The sequence below is a fragment of the Apodemus sylvaticus genome, chromosome 2 (genome assembly GCF_947179515.1).
Source record: "Apodemus sylvaticus chromosome 2, mApoSyl1.1, whole genome shotgun sequence".
Taxonomy (NCBI): domain Eukaryota; kingdom Metazoa; phylum Chordata; class Mammalia; order Rodentia; family Muridae; genus Apodemus; species Apodemus sylvaticus.
In genome coordinates, this window is record NC_067473.1 from 134,922,967 (window position 1) to 134,940,176 (window position 17,210).

A 17,210-nucleotide genomic window follows, 5' to 3' on the forward strand; every position below is an offset into this window, starting at 1 on the left:
TGCTTCCTCCTGCAGTGCTCAGCTTGGGAAAGTCCTTGAATTTAGACCAAAACCTCTTTGTAAACAGCTGGAACATGGTTACAACAAAATGGCAGCAAATTTGCCCTGATGCCTGGGGGATGGGATGCAGGCCAAAGGGCTACACAATAAATACAGAGAAAACAGACAGAAGTTCTCAGTATAAATTTTATAGAGACTGGCCAGACATGTGCAAAATTGAGATTTAAAAAAAGAAGAACCTTGGGTTTCCAGAAAATACAGCAATCTCTTTTGAGTCATTGCTTAAACATAAAAAAAAAAAAAAAATGGTGGAAAACTCATTTGAAAGTCCCATAAGGCCAGGGCTGTTTGGTAGATGTCATCCTACAAACATTATCTTGGATCAGAACTTGGGTGATTCTACAGTACAAACTTGAAATTCCTCAGAATTGGAAGGCAGCTATATAACATTCAGGCAGAATACATTTTTAATATCCATATATGTGCAAATTTGTATATGTATTTGCAACACTGGTCGTGGCTGCCACTCCTCGCAGTTCTGACCTGCATTCTTCCCACACTTGCTCCTCGGGGAACCCATTCCAGTGTGAGGAGGAGACAATAGAATGAAATATTGGAAACTCTCCTTTCTAGTGTTGTTCCCATTTCATTTAAGGTTGCACTTAATGGAGTCATCCCAAGGTGCAAGTTCTCTCTGCAACTTAGAGTGATCAAATTTGTTCATCATTGTCTGATTCTCATTGCCTCTTGTGTGCCTTCATATTTTTGTCTGTTTGTTTAGTATAGCTAGTGACTTGAATAGGGTATTTGCCAATCATAACCACTGTCTTATCAATAAAGCTGGTGATGGGCAACATCGAACTAACAGAAGCAATAGTTATCTATTACTATGGAGATAATAGATAACTATCTCCACAGTGTTTGCAGAAAGATGATTTCATGTCTGTGGGAACTAAAATGAGCCAATCCTGTGGTTTGCATTGCATCTCAGAGAAACGTTCATAGCACACAGCAGCCATATGCTGGTTCAGAAATATCTTTTAATGGTTTACATTTTTGCATTTTGTGTGTTTGTGTGTTTTGTGTGTGTGTGTCTGTGTCTGTGGCGTGTGTGTCTGTGTCTCTGTCTGTGTCTGTGTCAGAGCACAAGGGCAGAAGTCAGAGGACAATTTCAGGAATCAGTTTTCTCCTTTAACCAGATGTGCTCTAGGGAATGAACTTGGGTTATCTGACTTACTCAATGAACATTCTAGTGTTTCCATGAAATATCTTGAAACTATACAACAGTTCATGTGAGATTCTTTTTCTTTGTTTAGTGAAAACAGATTCTTTTAACATACGATGTATACTGATTAAGGTTTTCCTTTCCTCTAATCCCCTCAGTCCTCTATGTTCCTTCCTCTTCCAGATCCACAACCTTTCAATCTTTTTAGAACAAACGAAGGTGCAGGTTGCTAAGAGATAACAACCAAACATTAAAAAAGAAAGTATAATAAGATAAACCAAAACAATCATTGAATTTGGACACAGTAAAACAACAGGAGGAAAATAAGTCCCTAGAGATAGCATAAGAGTCAGGGACCCACTTTGATTTCATAGTGGAGAATCTCATAAAAACATAAGTATATTATACACAGAGAGAACCCCGGTGCTTGCTGCTAAAGTCTCTCCGATATAATATGAACATTAATTAGTTGATTCAGATGGCTTTGTTCTCCCGATATCCTCATCACTTCTGGACCATTCAGTTTTTTGCCTCTTCTTCCACAAGATGGGAATGGGGCCTCCCTGACATTTTTGAAAGAGCAATATTTTATTTCAGCAACAGCCTGAGTTGTTTTACCTTAACTAACATGAAATCGAGCTGGTTCATTATCATCTTTCTTTCACATTTTTTTTCTATAATTTTGTTGAGTATAATTTCTGGGCTTTTGAGCTGGGAACCTTTATTTTTACTATTCCTAATATTTTTAGCTTTTCTCTTTTCATGGTAACCCAGATTTCCTTGATGTTTTGTGGCAAGAATTTTTTAAATTTAACATTACCTTTTCACTGATGTATCCACTTCTATCTTATCTTCAGGGCCTGAGATTCTCTTTACCATAAATTGTTTTCTGTTGGTGGTACTTTGCTCTGTAGCTACTGTTCAAATTCCTAAGTTTTTGGAACTCCATTCATTTCTGTTTTCCTTATTGATTCTATTTCCGATGTTATGTCTTGAACTGCTTTATACATTTTCTTCAACTGTTTGCTTGTAGGTTGTTTCTTCTGTTTTGTTTTGTATTTTTGTTGATGTTACTATTGTTTTCATTTCTTTAAGGAATTTGTTCATTTCCTCTAGTATTGTGTTTCCCTGGTTCTCATTAAGGAATCTACGTATTCGTTTCTTTGTTCTTTCTGTTTTCCTAGATTTCTTTAAGAGACTTACTAACTTCCTTTTTTAAGGATATCTATCATATGTAGTTAGTTTTAAGGTCTTCTACTTGTATTTCAGCTTTTTTGAAATATTGAAGGCCTGCAGTGGCAGGTTAGCTGGGCTCTAGTGGAGACATATTGCTTTGGCTGTTATTGATAGTGTTTTTATGCTAGTATCTAGGCAGCTAGGTTTGGGATGATTATAGCTCTAGCTGATTTCCAAATTTGTCTTAGTTGGGTATGTATTTAGTTTCTTGGTTTTTGTTTTTTTCTGTGGATTTTCAGTGAGTATGATGACATGTATTACCTGGTTTTCTTACCTGATCAGGTGGTATAAGCACAGGGAGTAACTGCTAGTGTTGGATTTGGGTACTGCTTGAGTTTGGAGAATGAAGGTTGTAGGAGAAGGCACTGTGATTCATTAGAATGAGATCAGAAAGAAAAGGGAGCCTAAAGCAAGTTTCCTACTATAGAGCTGAAGATGAAACTGGGAGATTGGATCTCAGGAATTCTAGGAGACCTATGGTTCTGCCTTCAGCCTACTTGTTGCTTTAGATGAGTAGCCTTTGGGTTAGCACAGCATGCCTGCTGGAGTTAGGACCTGGGACAAAGCAAGGCATTGGGGAAGAAAGATTGGATGAAAAAGATTTGTGGGATCCATGGGAGATGGGTGGAGGGAAGATGCAAGTGTTTACTGCTGTAGGGCCAGGGGATTTGAACTGGAGGAACAGATGAAGAAGAGAAGGCCTTATGCCAGATTCTTTATTTTCCTCTGTAGGGTAGATATGAGAACAACAACATGGATAATTTCCTAATTGCTTATTTAAAAAAAAACAAAAGGAATGTCATTAGTTATTACTAACATAGAACATACTAAAGTTACATTAAAAATGAATGTTTCACGGTTATCATTTTATCAGGTGTTCCAAAATTCCCCAAAGAAAAAATTGATCCCATTGATGTAGAAGAAGGGGATTCCATTGTCTTACCCTGCAACCCTCCCAAAGGCCTCCCACCTTTGCACATCTATTGGATGAATATTGGTAAGTGGTGTTCTGTTCCATCAATCAAGGTCACTTTAGTTCTGTGAACTATGTATATGATTCAATGAAACCAATGAAAGCAATCATTCATATATGATTGAGTATCCTGTAGAATCAAATAAACTCCAAAATTAGATACATTTGCAGTTCTACTCTTACTCCTAAGTATAAACTGGAGTGTATATGTGAAGGCACTGGAAGATCATCATGTCTCTTGATTTTACAGTATTTGGTTGGGAGGGGATTAGTCAAACATGCCTGCAAAAGAAAAAAAGCCTGCCTTCTGCAGTCTCTACCTTTGGAACACAGAATAGCTCAGAGTTGAAGTAATTGGATTGGATTGTTGGTTTAGTATTGCTGTTTTAGCTTAATTCTTCCTGCTAAAACACTGACTTACAAAATGTTCAGTGTCAGCCTCTGTGTTTGCTCTTATTACTTTGGTGACTTCGAAGGTGAAGCTTCTTCTTGAAAAGCCTGTTCTGTCACCTGTTTCCTCACTGCCCTCCAGGTGTTTTCTCATTGCATTGCATAAGAAAATAATATTTGTGCAGCATCTAGAGGAGAGAGGGTAAAGTTGCTCTTGGCTGCAGCCAAAATACAAAGCCTTCACTCATCTAGAATTACATAGCTGCACCCAGTGCAGGCTGATCAATGGTACAGTCATCACCTTTGAGGATCCCAGCTTCAGAGAAACATCATCCATAGAAAATAAGGGTAGTAATTGATATCTGAACTGAACAGTTTTTAGAAGCCAAAACAAAGCAAGAGACCAGTTTGTAAGGAGAGACAGAATACCAGACTGGCAGCCTATCTGTGAGATACCCAGCCTCGCAAGGATTTCATTGTTAATTTTTTTTTCTGTTTGCTTGCCCACTGCAGGAAGAGCAAGCAGGAAACATCATAATATAAAATATTTGAAGGAAATAGAAATGTAAAAATCCGATGAAGCATCGTGAGGAGAAACAGCACATTTCAGTGACGAGTTGTGTTTTTCCCCTTTGCAGAATTAGAACACATTCAACAAGATAAAAGAGTGTACATGAGCCAAAAAGGAGATCTGTACTTTGCAAATGTGGAAGAAAAAGACAGTCGGAATGATTACTGTTGCTTCGCTGCATTTCCAAAATTAAGAACGATTGTACAAAAAATGCCAATGAAACTAACTGTGAACAGTTGTAAGTCCAAATAATTGATTCTTCCTTCAATCATGCTGAATGCAAATCTGTGTATAATTTCATTCTTCTCTCTGAAGCCATTTAAAGCTGCTTGGTATTTTCCGTCATTGTGTCTTTTAAGTCTAGAGACTTCATACAGATGATCTAGACATCTGCAGCTGCAGATCCACAGTAGCTCTGTCTCTGGCAGCCAGAAAATCAAATCTCGATTCACAGTACAAATGTGTTTCATTTCATGTCTGCAGGATCTACTCATTTTCAGTGAGCATAAAGCACATCTTGGGCACGGGCTCACCGTGACCTTGGATAAATCAGCAGGCTGAAAATGAAGGAGACAAAATTGAGTCAAAAGAAAATCACCATTTATATTCTTTTTCTTTTTTAATCGCATCAAGCTTTTTCTTTGTCCTCCCCAAATTGGCAAAGTTATCTGAATTGATTTTCTGTTTCATATTTGATGCTGTAAATGCATGTCTGGGTTCCCAAAAGGGATGGAGTAATTAGTGAGAGATGAAGTGGTAAGATTCAAAGGCAAAAGATAATCCCAGAATCTCCCAGGCTGAGTAATTGACCCTGGTAGAGCAGAAGGTTAACATGACCATTTCATTGTCTAATTTGTTCCATTATTGTGTGTGCATATGGTGTTTGGGGGTCTACTTTATGAAGGCTTTCAATAGCCGGAAATTGTTGTAATAGAGTAATTACTTATCTCTTTACAACTTTTTGATATATATATATATATATATACATATATACAGTGTATACAGTATATATACTGTATTCTCATAGACAGTACTCAAATGGGCATGGCTGTACTTCATCTTGTATTTTTTTCCCAGAAATAAGTCCATGGATTTTCATACTTTATTGATATCAGCATCTACCATTATGTTTGTATTAGTTTCTTCCATCTTTTTTATTTCAGTAAAGCATGCTAATGATTCAAGGTCATCCACAGAAATTAGTTCCCAGGGTAAGTTGGTCATATGTAGAATTTAGACATAAAGTTTTACATTTAGTCATACATGCTCAGCTCATTTTATAATTATTAGAGCAATTATTAAAAAGACAGTATTCTGTCAAGTAACATTTTAATGCAGATAGAAGGTTTTATGATTCATAGTCCTTTAGAGTTTACATAAAGGGATAAGTACATGTGTATATGTATATGTATCTGTATATCTACATGTGCATATGTGATCATTAAAAGTAATATACAATATATAATTTATTTGTATAAATATATACAAATATATTATATATTGATACATATATAAAAGTATCATATATAATTAATTATATAAGCATATAATTAACATATAAATTTATATCTGTAGTTTTAAGTATAGTTATAAGTGTAAGTATGTAATGGCTTATTACTTTGATTTTTTTTTCTAATAGCTCACTCATAGCACAGAAGTTTGATAGCTTTAAATAATGGAAGAGAAAATAAATGATTAATATCAAGAAAAGTAGAAAAACTCTGGGGTTAAGAAAGTTAAGTGAATCATTTTTATTTGCAAGACTTGTCAGAACAGTTTAAAAATCACTATGCAATCTCACTGAGGAAGAATGCAGTTTTTAGTATATCTCCATTTTTTGTTGTTTTTTATGGAACTCCTTAAATTTTATTCATTTTTCTATCAAATATCTATCAGAATTTGCATTTTATCTATGATTCTTGAGTTTTAACCTGAGTTACATAGTGGACTTGTTTTCCATATTACAAACCATACTCAAATGACATAAATAGTCATTACATTATGTGGACTAGGGCTCCACTTAGATTTCTAATATACTGCGATCTCATCACAAGTGAATGAAACACTCCACTTGGGGGCTGTCTCATTCCCAACCTCATTTAGGTAAGATTAGTAATCTACATGTATGTTTTCAAGTACTTAAAAAACCCATGTCTTATAATACATATTCAAAAATCATTTCTAATATATCAATTCATGCAAGACAATGGAACACAGTCTACACATGGATTCCTGTACTTTACACTCACTCTTCTGATAATGGAAAGTCAGCTATTTCATTTGATAAAAAGATAAAATCACATTGGCACTGAATATGAAAAACAATTTATGTTCACATTTGGAAATAAAATAAAAATACAGTGTGAATGAAGTCATTATATTTTATATTTACCTTTTTTTAGTCAATATATTTTTATTTGCATTTCAAATGATTTCCCCTTTCCTGGCTCCCCACTCCCCGAAAGCCCCATAAGCCCTCTTCCCTCCCTCTGTTTCCCCCCTTCCCACTTCCCTGTTCTGGTATTGTCTTATACTGCTGCACTGAGCCTTTCCAGAACCAGGGGCCACTCCGCTCTTCTTCTTGGACATCATTTGATGTGTGGATTATGACTTGGGCAATCCAAATTTCTAGGCTAATATCTGCTTATCAGTGAGTGCATACCATGATTGATCTTTTGAGACTGGGTTACCTCACTTAGGATGATGTTCTCCAGCTCCATCCATTTGTCTAAGAATTTCATGAATTCATTGTTTCTAATGGCTGAATAGCACTCCATTGTGTATATATACCACATTTTTTGTATCCATTCCTCATTGAGGGACACCTGGGTTCTTTCTTCTGTATCCAATTGATACTTTCCAAACAGACAGTACTATGAATCATTTTCTAAAACATTTAGTATCCTTAAGGATCTGCTACTAGAAGAAATTTACTGGAGAGCTAAATAAACTCATGGCTCCCTGTTATCTACTATAAGTTTCCTCAGTCTGATTTCTCAATAAAGTACTGGAAGAAGGAAGCTGTATATATTTTTATAGAAGGAATCCTATCTAATACTTTGATCAATAAATAAAATAGACATATAATTATAAAAAATTGCAAGGTATGGTAAAACCATATAATAAAAGTCAGACTACCAGTTAACTTGAGGGTGTCTTCACGAAATCGTCTTGAGTGAGGCTTCAAGTTGTAAAAAACCACAGATAGTATACATCATGACAATTAGAAACTTTGGTAAAGAAACTGAGAGGCACATACTTCCTTGGACGAGAGAAGTCTGTTTAAGAATCACACCAAAATATATACATAAAAGGATGTGAAGTCATGCTTTAAGAACGACCTCGTACCATAGAACTTTTACAACCTTTATTGGGGATAGCATTGACTCTTCTTTTTTTTTTCCAGCAAATTCCATCAAACAAAGGAAACCCAAACTTCTGTTGCCTCCTGCTCAAACTGGAAGTTCATCCACAAAGACTGTACTCAAAGGGGATACTCTGTTGCTCGAATGCTTTGCGGAGGGCCTGTGAGTACCCTGGCCTCTGCCCAGCCCTTACCCCATCTAGTGTGTTAAAGATTGAGAAGTCAAGACTTTGCTGCATGCATACTCTTAAGTTACTATTTTTTTCAAAAGCTTATGAACATCATTTGTGTTTCTCTGGAGAAACACATTTCTGCTTCCTTATACAGAATTAAGGTTACAATTGAAATTGACTTAAAGGTTCTTGCCTTCATTGTGGCATCAGGAGTTCAGGGATCAAGGCAAACCTTAGTGAAGTGGACGGGCTTCTGCTGTCCTTAGAGCATGCGCATTAGTAGCTACTCCGCTGCCATGAGCCGTGCTTTTCTTTTCTTTTTCTTTTTTTTCTACTCGTTTTTTGGGTTTTAACCTTACTGTTATAGTGCTATAGGAGGCTATAGTCTATGACCCAAAGAGAGCTCCAGCCAGCTATGCTCAATAAGCCATCTAAAAGAGTCTAATTTAAAAAGGAAAACAGGAAAAATTATTCAACATGCTCCTATTGGGCTGAGGAATAAAACGATTTGAAGACCCCCCCAGGCCCGACTTCTGATTGTGGAGTGAGATTAAAGTTTAAGTGGACGTCAAGGTTGTGCACGGTGAAGAAATCCCACATACCGTTTCCTCATCAGTCGTTGCCCGGACTTCAGTCTCATCCAATAAAGTGGGGACAAGTTGTTAGAACTGGGTGAAATCTCTTTCCAGGGAACACAAGTTTCCCTTCTAGCTGACTCCTTTCCCTTCTCCCCGCATAAGATTCCTGGGAAAACTTCCAATTCTTTGGGGTCCATTTCTCGGTAGTCTTATTAGAATCAGTTGGTTTGCATTGCCCTCCTCTTAATCTCCAAAGGTCTCTATTGTATAGGACCACCAGCTCCCAAATAAAGACACGGGGAGACTTATATTTATTATGAATGCCTAGAGTTACAGCTAGACTTGTTATCAACTAGCTCAACTTCTTGACCTATTTATTCTAAGTTCTTTTACTTGTTTGTTAGCTAACTGTCATTATCTCCTGCCTGCTTCATCTTTCATCTCCCTGGCAAATTCCGCGTCTCCGTTCGCTCCGCCCCCCAAACACACCTCATCTCACTTTCCCACAGTTCCTATCTCCTCTCAGAAGTCCCACCTTTTCATTCCTTTGCTATTGGCCATCATATTTTTATTTTACCAATCAGAAAGGAAGAGAGGCATTGTTTACAAAACACCAAGGCAGGTGACGCTTAGCAATACCAAAGTTCGGCTTGTAATCAAATCTCTGCTGGTTCAAAAATCAGCATTAATATAATACAGAAACAATCTTTACACAGTCAATAAAAACTTCACCCCAACACTCTACATATTTTTATAAAATAAAATTCTTTATTGTGCAAGAGAATGTCCAGATGATAAGACTTAGGGGAAAAGCACACATCAAAAGCTGGTCTACTGACACTTCTTCACATCTCCAACAGCGGGGTCCTGTTTCAATTCTCCTACCAAAACCCTAAGGGTTGACATTTTTGTCATCTTTGAAAATTCTTGCCTTTGCTGAATGAGTTGTACATTCACGTAACTGAGGCCATGGTCATACAAGTTCACTGTTTCTACAAGTATTCCTGCTGACTTGACAGTCTCCCATCAGTAATGCTGTGGAGAAAGGCATTCCATCTTCCAGTTGATTCATTTGAGACACGAATATGTTGTAAGTAATGGGAGTCTTTTTAATCAGCTAGGATTTGAAAGTTATTAAATAGTAATTAAGAGTAAAAATAAAAAAATAAAAACCAACTTTGTTCATAAGTCACTGAAAAGTTTAAATGACCTGATTTAAATTAGATGGTGAAGAAAAGGAAGGATTTTAATTATTGTACAATTCCAATACTTTGCCCATTTCTCTTTTCATTTAGGTTGCTTATCAGTCTTAAGTTACCACTGTTCATTGATAAATGATTTCAATATGCTGTCACATGGCCTCAGTGGAGAAAGAGGTTTCTGTGTGCTTTTTGAAGGTTTTTGCTGTTGTTGTTGTTTTATGTGCATGGTCATTTTGACTGTGGGTGTGCCTGTGTACTCCCTGTGTGCAGTGTTCACAGAGGCAAGAAGAGGCAATAGAAATGTAGAGTGTTGGGAGCCACTATGTGGATGCTGAGGATGAAGCAAGGTCATCTGCCAGAAGAGCCAGTGCTCTTTCCTGATAAGCCTTCTCTCTAGCCCTGGTCTGTCTTTTTATCTCAGAAGGTCAAAGCCTTGCCATCTGCTGTAACTCATGGTTAACCACCTGCTGTCGGCATGGATTTGTAGTGGTGGACATTAAATTCTTTCAGGCTTTTTTTTTTTTTTAAGCACTGTTCAGCTTAACTCTTTGAGTCAGTCAAACCTTTTAGAGACTTTCTCCATCATCCCCTTCTAATGCTGTCATTTACTTCTGGTGGTGACTGGCATCTGTTCAGACTGCCTTCCGCTTACAAAGATACCCCCACATGCCTTGCAGAGACTAGAATATTGGGGAAGGCACACAGGAAAAAGAAAATGGTTATCCACAAAGAGTTCTTCTTTGCAGCACAAAGATTCCTTATACTCTGTTAGAAGAGATTCCTCCTACCCTACTTGGTCTGATATGGGCTATTCATTCTTTCCTGTCTTCCTTTGACTCTTCATTGCTAAATCTCCAACAATATTATTGAAAAGGTTTTTGACTGTATCTCAACGATGTTTAAAATCACACAACTTCTAGAGTAATAAAGTAAAAATTACTAATTATAGTGGTAGTATTCTGTCATGTACATCATTAACTAAGTTTCTTCCTGACATTCCCTGGCTGTAAGTATTCCCAGATCAAGTTAGGCAAAAGAAGCCCACAGAGCTTCATAATAATGACACTTATTAATAATAATACTTCATAATAATAACACATAATAATATTTTTCATAATAAAAACTCTTGGACTGTGAGCTAAGAACTGGTTCTGTGCAAGCTTGAGGACTTCAGTTTGAGTTCTCAGCACTCACCTAAAAAGTTCGACAGGATGCAAACCCACCTAGCAGTGGGCCAGGGTGTGATCAGGGGTGTGGTCAGGGTCAGGAAGCAGAACACAAGACACAGATGTCCTCCTCCAACCTGTGCTTGTATGCACATACATGCACTCTAGCATTCACAATCCCACCCCCACACACAAATGCTGATGTTATTAATTAGCCAGGGAAGCTGACAGAGGCATGCACATGTTCAAAAGCTTAGAGCTTATAGATTCCCTGCAAATGGAAAAGAGTTAGGTGAATTTTGACTCTCATTAGGCGAGAAATGTATTCACATCCCTGCCATCTTATTGACAGTGAGAATGTGCTGTTTAATACTTCACACTCACAGTGTGAAATGAAAGCAGACTCATGAGGAATTTAAGGACATAAGCTTTCTGTGGATCCTGCCTTTTCCACCAAGAATCAGAAGAAAATTTACCGCATAAGAACTGAAATAAATATTTGATGTTATAAAAACAAGCAAAAGTCATTAAACAACTCAATCTTTCCACACTCCAGCATTGTTCAGATTCTGTTAGTAAGTGATCTTTAAAAATAAAGCAAGAAAGCATACAAAACCGAACTGTTCAGAATATAAGAGATATTAACCTAGCTGAATAAACCGTCCCTACTTGTGATGTTGTGTTAATCTGACTTAAGTCATTTAATGTGTCTGTAAGAAGTAAAGAGTGCTAGCCAAATGATTTGTTTTTCAAGAACAGAAGTAAAAGAAGAAATTCAGGAAAGTGAGATTGCTTGTATTGCTGAAGCACAGATTTACTGAAATCTGTTTGGGAGGATCTGAGGCCCAGGGCAGCCTGTCAGTTGGCAGATTGCCATTTTGACAGATGGTCTAAAAGGCAAGCAGGTAGGAGATTCAGAATCCAACCACTGCTTGGTGGTATGCTCTGTAGAGGTCAACAGCTAATCAATATACTCCCATATGTGTCTGTCTGACTGCAGTGACCATTTCCGAAGGATGTTTGCCATGTGTACTGGGCTTGGTCAAAAAGGAGGTTGTTACAAAACTGTGAGGTTAATCCCTTTGGCTTTAAGGGAAAATAGGAAATGTTTGCAAAAAAAAAAAGAATTTTATATTTATCTCCAATGTCATTGTTTCCTAATAATTGAGCTATTTTATTCATTTTCAGTGTGAGCATGTAATTTGAAATAACAGAAATAAACAATTTGAGACATCAATTTAACTATTGGGACTGGGCAGATAAGATAGTTCAGTGGTTTAGATCACTTGTAGATGACCTGATTTGATTTCCAGCACCCACCTGATGGTTCACTACCATCTGGAACTCCAGTTCTAGGGGACCCAATGCCTTGTCCTGGTCCAAAGGTCATCAGACACACATGTAGGGCATGTACATGCAGAGAAAGCACTCATAAACATAAAATAATAATAAATTTTGAAACATCATTATATACTTGCTGACCAATGGAAGTCTGATGGTAAGCATAGAACTATACAGTTAGAAAGGATGGACTCCTAGGAAAAGCAGAAACCAAATAGAACCCACTAAGAAGACAATGTAAATTTGAGTCTGATAAGTCTTATTTACTTAGCTTCTTAGAACATCAGATTATTTTTTTACATTTTTCTTATTGGATATTTTCTTTATTTCCATTTTAAATGTTATCCCCCCAGAATCCTCCTATCCCATCCCTCCTCCCCCTGCTTCCCACCCATTCCCACCTCCCTGCCCTACACTGTGACATCCAGCCTTTAACAGGACTAGGAGCCTCTCCTCCTATTGATGCTGGACAAGACCATCTTCTGCTGCATATGGGGCTGGAGACCCATGTGTACTCCTTGGTTGGTTGGTAGTTTAGTCCCTGGCAGCTCTGGGCGGGGGGTTGGTTGGTTGATATTGTTGTTCTTCCTATGGGGTTGGAAACCCTCCAGCTCCTTCAGTCCTATCTCTAACTCCTCTATTGGGGACCCCATGCTCAGTCCAATGGTTGGATGCTAGCATCCACCTCTGTATTTGTCAGGCTCTGCCATAGGCTCTCAGGAGGTTGCTATATATCAGGCTCCTGTCTGCATGCACTTCTTGGCATATACAGTAGTGTCTGGGTTTGGTGTTTGTATGTGGGATGGATCCCCAGGTGGAGCAGTAATGGTAACAGCAATTCATGTCATCCTTAGATCATTCTCAGAGTAGTGACTAAAAACCAGAAATATGGTAAATACTACAATTATGGGCTTTCCAATCTTGTAGGAGGAGAGAAAGCAAGTTGTATGCCACTTAGAGTTGTTTATCAGCCACACTATGAAGTCACAGTAGTCATAGGATGTCACTTTTCCACCCTCACTTTTATGACAAGAGGTTTTTCCTCATATGTTGGCTCTAGATTCTGTTTTCCTTCAGTGTAGGACATGTGGCAAGGTTATCCCTACATTTTGTTTTGCTTTTGTTTGTTTTGATTTTGTGAACCAATCTCCTTAATGCTCTGGAATTAGGGAGATTCCGGCTTGTCTCCTTCTCTCTGTTTCCCATTCCCCCAAAGCAAGGTCTGTGCTGAGTACACCAAGCTGTCCTGAAATGAAAGAGCTGCTCCTCCATCCAGCCCACGCACTTGGCTCCACTCCTCAGTCAGTTCAGCCAAAATTGGCTTCATTAGGATTCATGGGGGAAATTGTTGCCTGCCTCTGCTGGCTACTGTGCCTTGGTGTTGAAAGCACAGGGGAAGGAGCTGTTGATCTCTGACCACAGGTAGATTTTCACACTTGACAAATACCTTGCAATATTATTCCTCTGGACTTCAGTTATCCATTTTGCATACAGTTTCACTGATTCAGCCCGCACATGGAGTTAGCCTACTTCACAGAAAGGACAAGATTCCCCTAGAGCAGACTATTGAAAGAGCTTATGATGAAACATGCTTGTCCAAGCTTCATGCTTAAACACATATGTCCATTGGTAAGGCTGATAAAACTTCGATCATATATAAACTCACCATGATAATAGGTGTGGCATGAGAGATTATTTATAATTGATATCTATTTATCTATGCATTCTTTATATTTCTTGCAGACCAACTCCACAAGTCGAGTGGAGCAAACTGGGTAGTGAATTACCAGAGGGAAGAGCAACAATTGAACCTAATGAAAAGACATTGACGATAGAAAACATCTCCTACCAGGACAGAGGAAATTATCGCTGCACAGCCAGCAACTTGTTGGGGAAAGCCAGTCATGATTTTCATGTCATAGTAGAAGGTATGTCTCCTCCCATTAGGATTTAACTTTCTACTTCAGAGAGAAAAATACGTGCAAACCATTACAGACCTTTGCCTCAACAATGCATGTGCCAAAGTTGATCATTAGATTGGAGTTTTAGTTGTAGTGTGGGCTCTGAGTCACACTATACTTAAATAACCAGTGTTGTAATTTATCTCCCCAAACCATACTGAAGGCATGAATGTCAAGAAGAGGACTTATGTAAGGCACTAAACATACACCACTTCCATGGCCAGTTTAAACTGTCATTAAACCTAGCCTCCTGTAAGGTTTTATTGCATGAAATGATTTTTATTATAATGCACACATGATGCTCATAAATAAGGTCATGTTCATGTAATCAAACATTATTGCAAGGACCCTGGAAGGAGGCTGGGAATGCTTGCTAATCTTGCCGCTTAGCTTCTGTGTCTGTGATCACAGTCAATGAATTGTCTTACACCATTCCTCATTCTAGCCTTTTTTTTTTCTGTGCCCTGGTATTCAATATATCGCTTAGAGGGAAATACAAAGAGACCATATGGTGCAAATATTAATATTTTTTATCAAATAGTACCAAAACATATTACTTTCATCTTCTGCCCATAAAAACTGAACTCTTTGGATCCACTGAGACTTTCTGCCCTTTTTTGTAATTAAGAAATTTGGTGATGATGACATTGCTCTCACAAGTAGTAGTCACAGTAATTAGATACCCAGGCTGTGACTACAGTGCTGGAGTTGAGAATGTTCGATCTTGCTGTAAATTTGACTGACACCGACTCCTTCCTGAGGATCCAATCGCAACCAGGCTTTCTCTCTGCAGTTGAAGTATCTGTGTCAATAAGACAATGCACTAGTCACTATCTTGGAACTTTGCACATAGTGCTGTGTTGGCTTACCTATGGCCGAAGATCATCTCTCCCAGGCTGCCAGTTCATGAACTACAGCCACAGGGTCTCCATTAATATTCTGACAAAGTTCTCTTTTAAAGCATCAATTTGTGCAAGGAGCATGTCCGTGGTGGCCTTTGGTTTTAATTAATGGAAAAGAAAAGACTCCTAGACTCAAATTTCACTCACAAGTAAATGTTCCAATAATTGACTGGGTCAAGTCTGTTTAGATTAACATAATTTGTCAACCCTTTCTATACTACATCTTAGTTAAGGAGAAAACTGGGAAATTAAAAAGGGGGATCTTGTTTTGTTTATCTCAACAAAGCAAATCTTTATAGAAGAGAACACAATGTTATACATTAACATTAACATCAATCAATAATAACATATTCCTCTGACAATGTTATTCAAAAAGACATTTAGAGAAGTTTGAAGTATCTCACTATAATTTTAGACATTATTTGACACTTGTCTATAATTTGGCTACATCTTTTTTACTAGATATTTTCTTTATTTACATTTCAAATGTTATCCCCTTTCCCAGTATCCCTTCTGAAAATCCTGTCCCATTCCCCCTCCCCCTGCTCACCAACCCACCCATTCCCGCTTCCCTGTCCTGGCATTCCCCTATACTGGGACATCAAGCCTTCTCAGGACCAAGGGCCTTTCCTCCCTTTGATGTCCAACAAGGCCATCTTCTACTACATATGCAGCTAGAGCCATCGGTCCCTCCACATGTACTCTTTGGTTGGTGTTTAATTCCCTGGGAGTTTTGGGGGTACTGGTTGGTTGATATTCCTCCTATGGGGCTACAAGCTTCTTCAACTCCTTCAGTCCTTTCTCTAGCTCCTACAATGGGAACCTTGTGCTCAGCCCAATGGTTGGCAGAGAGCATCCACCTCTGTATTTGTCAGGTACTGGCAGAGCCTCTCAGGAGACAGCTATATCAGGCTCCTGTAAGCAAGCACTTGTTGGCATCCACAATAGTGTTTGTGTTTGGTGACTCTATATGGAAAATATGCAGGTGGAGCAGTCTCTGGATGGTTTTTTCCTTCAGTTTCTGCTTCACAATTTGTCTCTGTATCTCCTCCCATGGATATTTTGTTCCCCCTTCTAAGAAGGACCAAAATATCCATACTTTGGTCTTCCTTCTTCATGAGCTTCATTTTGCCTGTGAACTGTGTCTTGGATATTCTGAGTTTTTGCACTAATATCCACTTATCAGTGAGTGTATACTATGTGTGTTCTTTTGTGATTGGGCTACCTCACTCAGGATGATATTTTCTAGTTCCAGCCATTTGCCTAAGAATTTCATGAATTCATTGTTTTGGTAGCTGAGGGGGATTCCGTTGTGTAAATGTACCACATTTTCTGTATCCATTCCTCTGCTGAGGGACATGATGCTGGTTCAACTGGTGGTTAGCATGCAGAAGAATGTAAATTGATCCATTCTTATCTCCTTCTACAAAGCTGAAGTCCAAGTGGATCAAGGACCTACACATAAAACCAGACACACTGAATCTAATAGAAAAGAAAATGGGAAAAGCCTCTAGCACATGGAAACGGGGAAAATTTTCTTGAACAGAGCACAAATAGCTTATGCTCTAAGATCAAGAATTGACAAATGGGACCGTATAATATTACAAAGTTTCTGTGAGGCAAAAGACACTGTAATTAGGAAAAATGGCAACCAACAAATTGGGAAAAAATCTTTACCAACCCTACATCTGATAGAGGGCTAATATACAATATATACAAAAAACTCAAGAAGTTAGACTCAAATAACCCCGTTAAAATGGTGTACAGAGCTAAACAAAGAATTCTCAACTGAGGATTACAGAATGGCTGAAAAGCACCTAAAGAAATGTTCAGCATCCTTAGTCATCAGGGAAATGCAAATCAAAACACCCTGAGATTCCACCTCACACCAGTCAGAATGGCTAAGATCAAAATCTCAGGTGATAGCAGGTGGTGGAGAGGATGTGGAGAAAGAGAAACACTCCTCCACTGCCAGTGGGATTAGAGCCTGGTACAACCACTCTGGAAATCAGTTTGGCTGTTCCACAGAAAACTAGACATAGTGCTACCTCAGGACCCAGTTATACCACTCCTGGGCGTATACCCAGATGATTCTCCAACATGTAATAAAGACAACATGCTTCACTAT

The 17,210-nt window shown here is 38.3% G+C and overlaps 1 protein-coding gene across 1 annotated transcript in view; it reads left to right on the top strand.

Moving 5' to 3' along the window:
• The window catches only part of Chl1 (cell adhesion molecule L1 like), an 84,362-nt gene that overhangs the window by 18,567 nt on the left and 48,585 nt on the right, over window positions 1-17,210 (top strand). Inside the window, exons 4-8 of the mRNA XM_052172630.1 lie at window positions 3,336-3,458; window positions 4,463-4,633; window positions 5,559-5,606; window positions 7,802-7,922; window positions 13,963-14,147. Coding sequence (XP_052028590.1) covers window positions 3,336-3,458; window positions 4,463-4,633; window positions 5,559-5,606; window positions 7,802-7,922; window positions 13,963-14,147 — 648 coding nt within the window. The remainder of the gene's footprint in view (window positions 1-3,335; window positions 3,459-4,462; window positions 4,634-5,558; window positions 5,607-7,801; window positions 7,923-13,962; window positions 14,148-17,210) is intronic.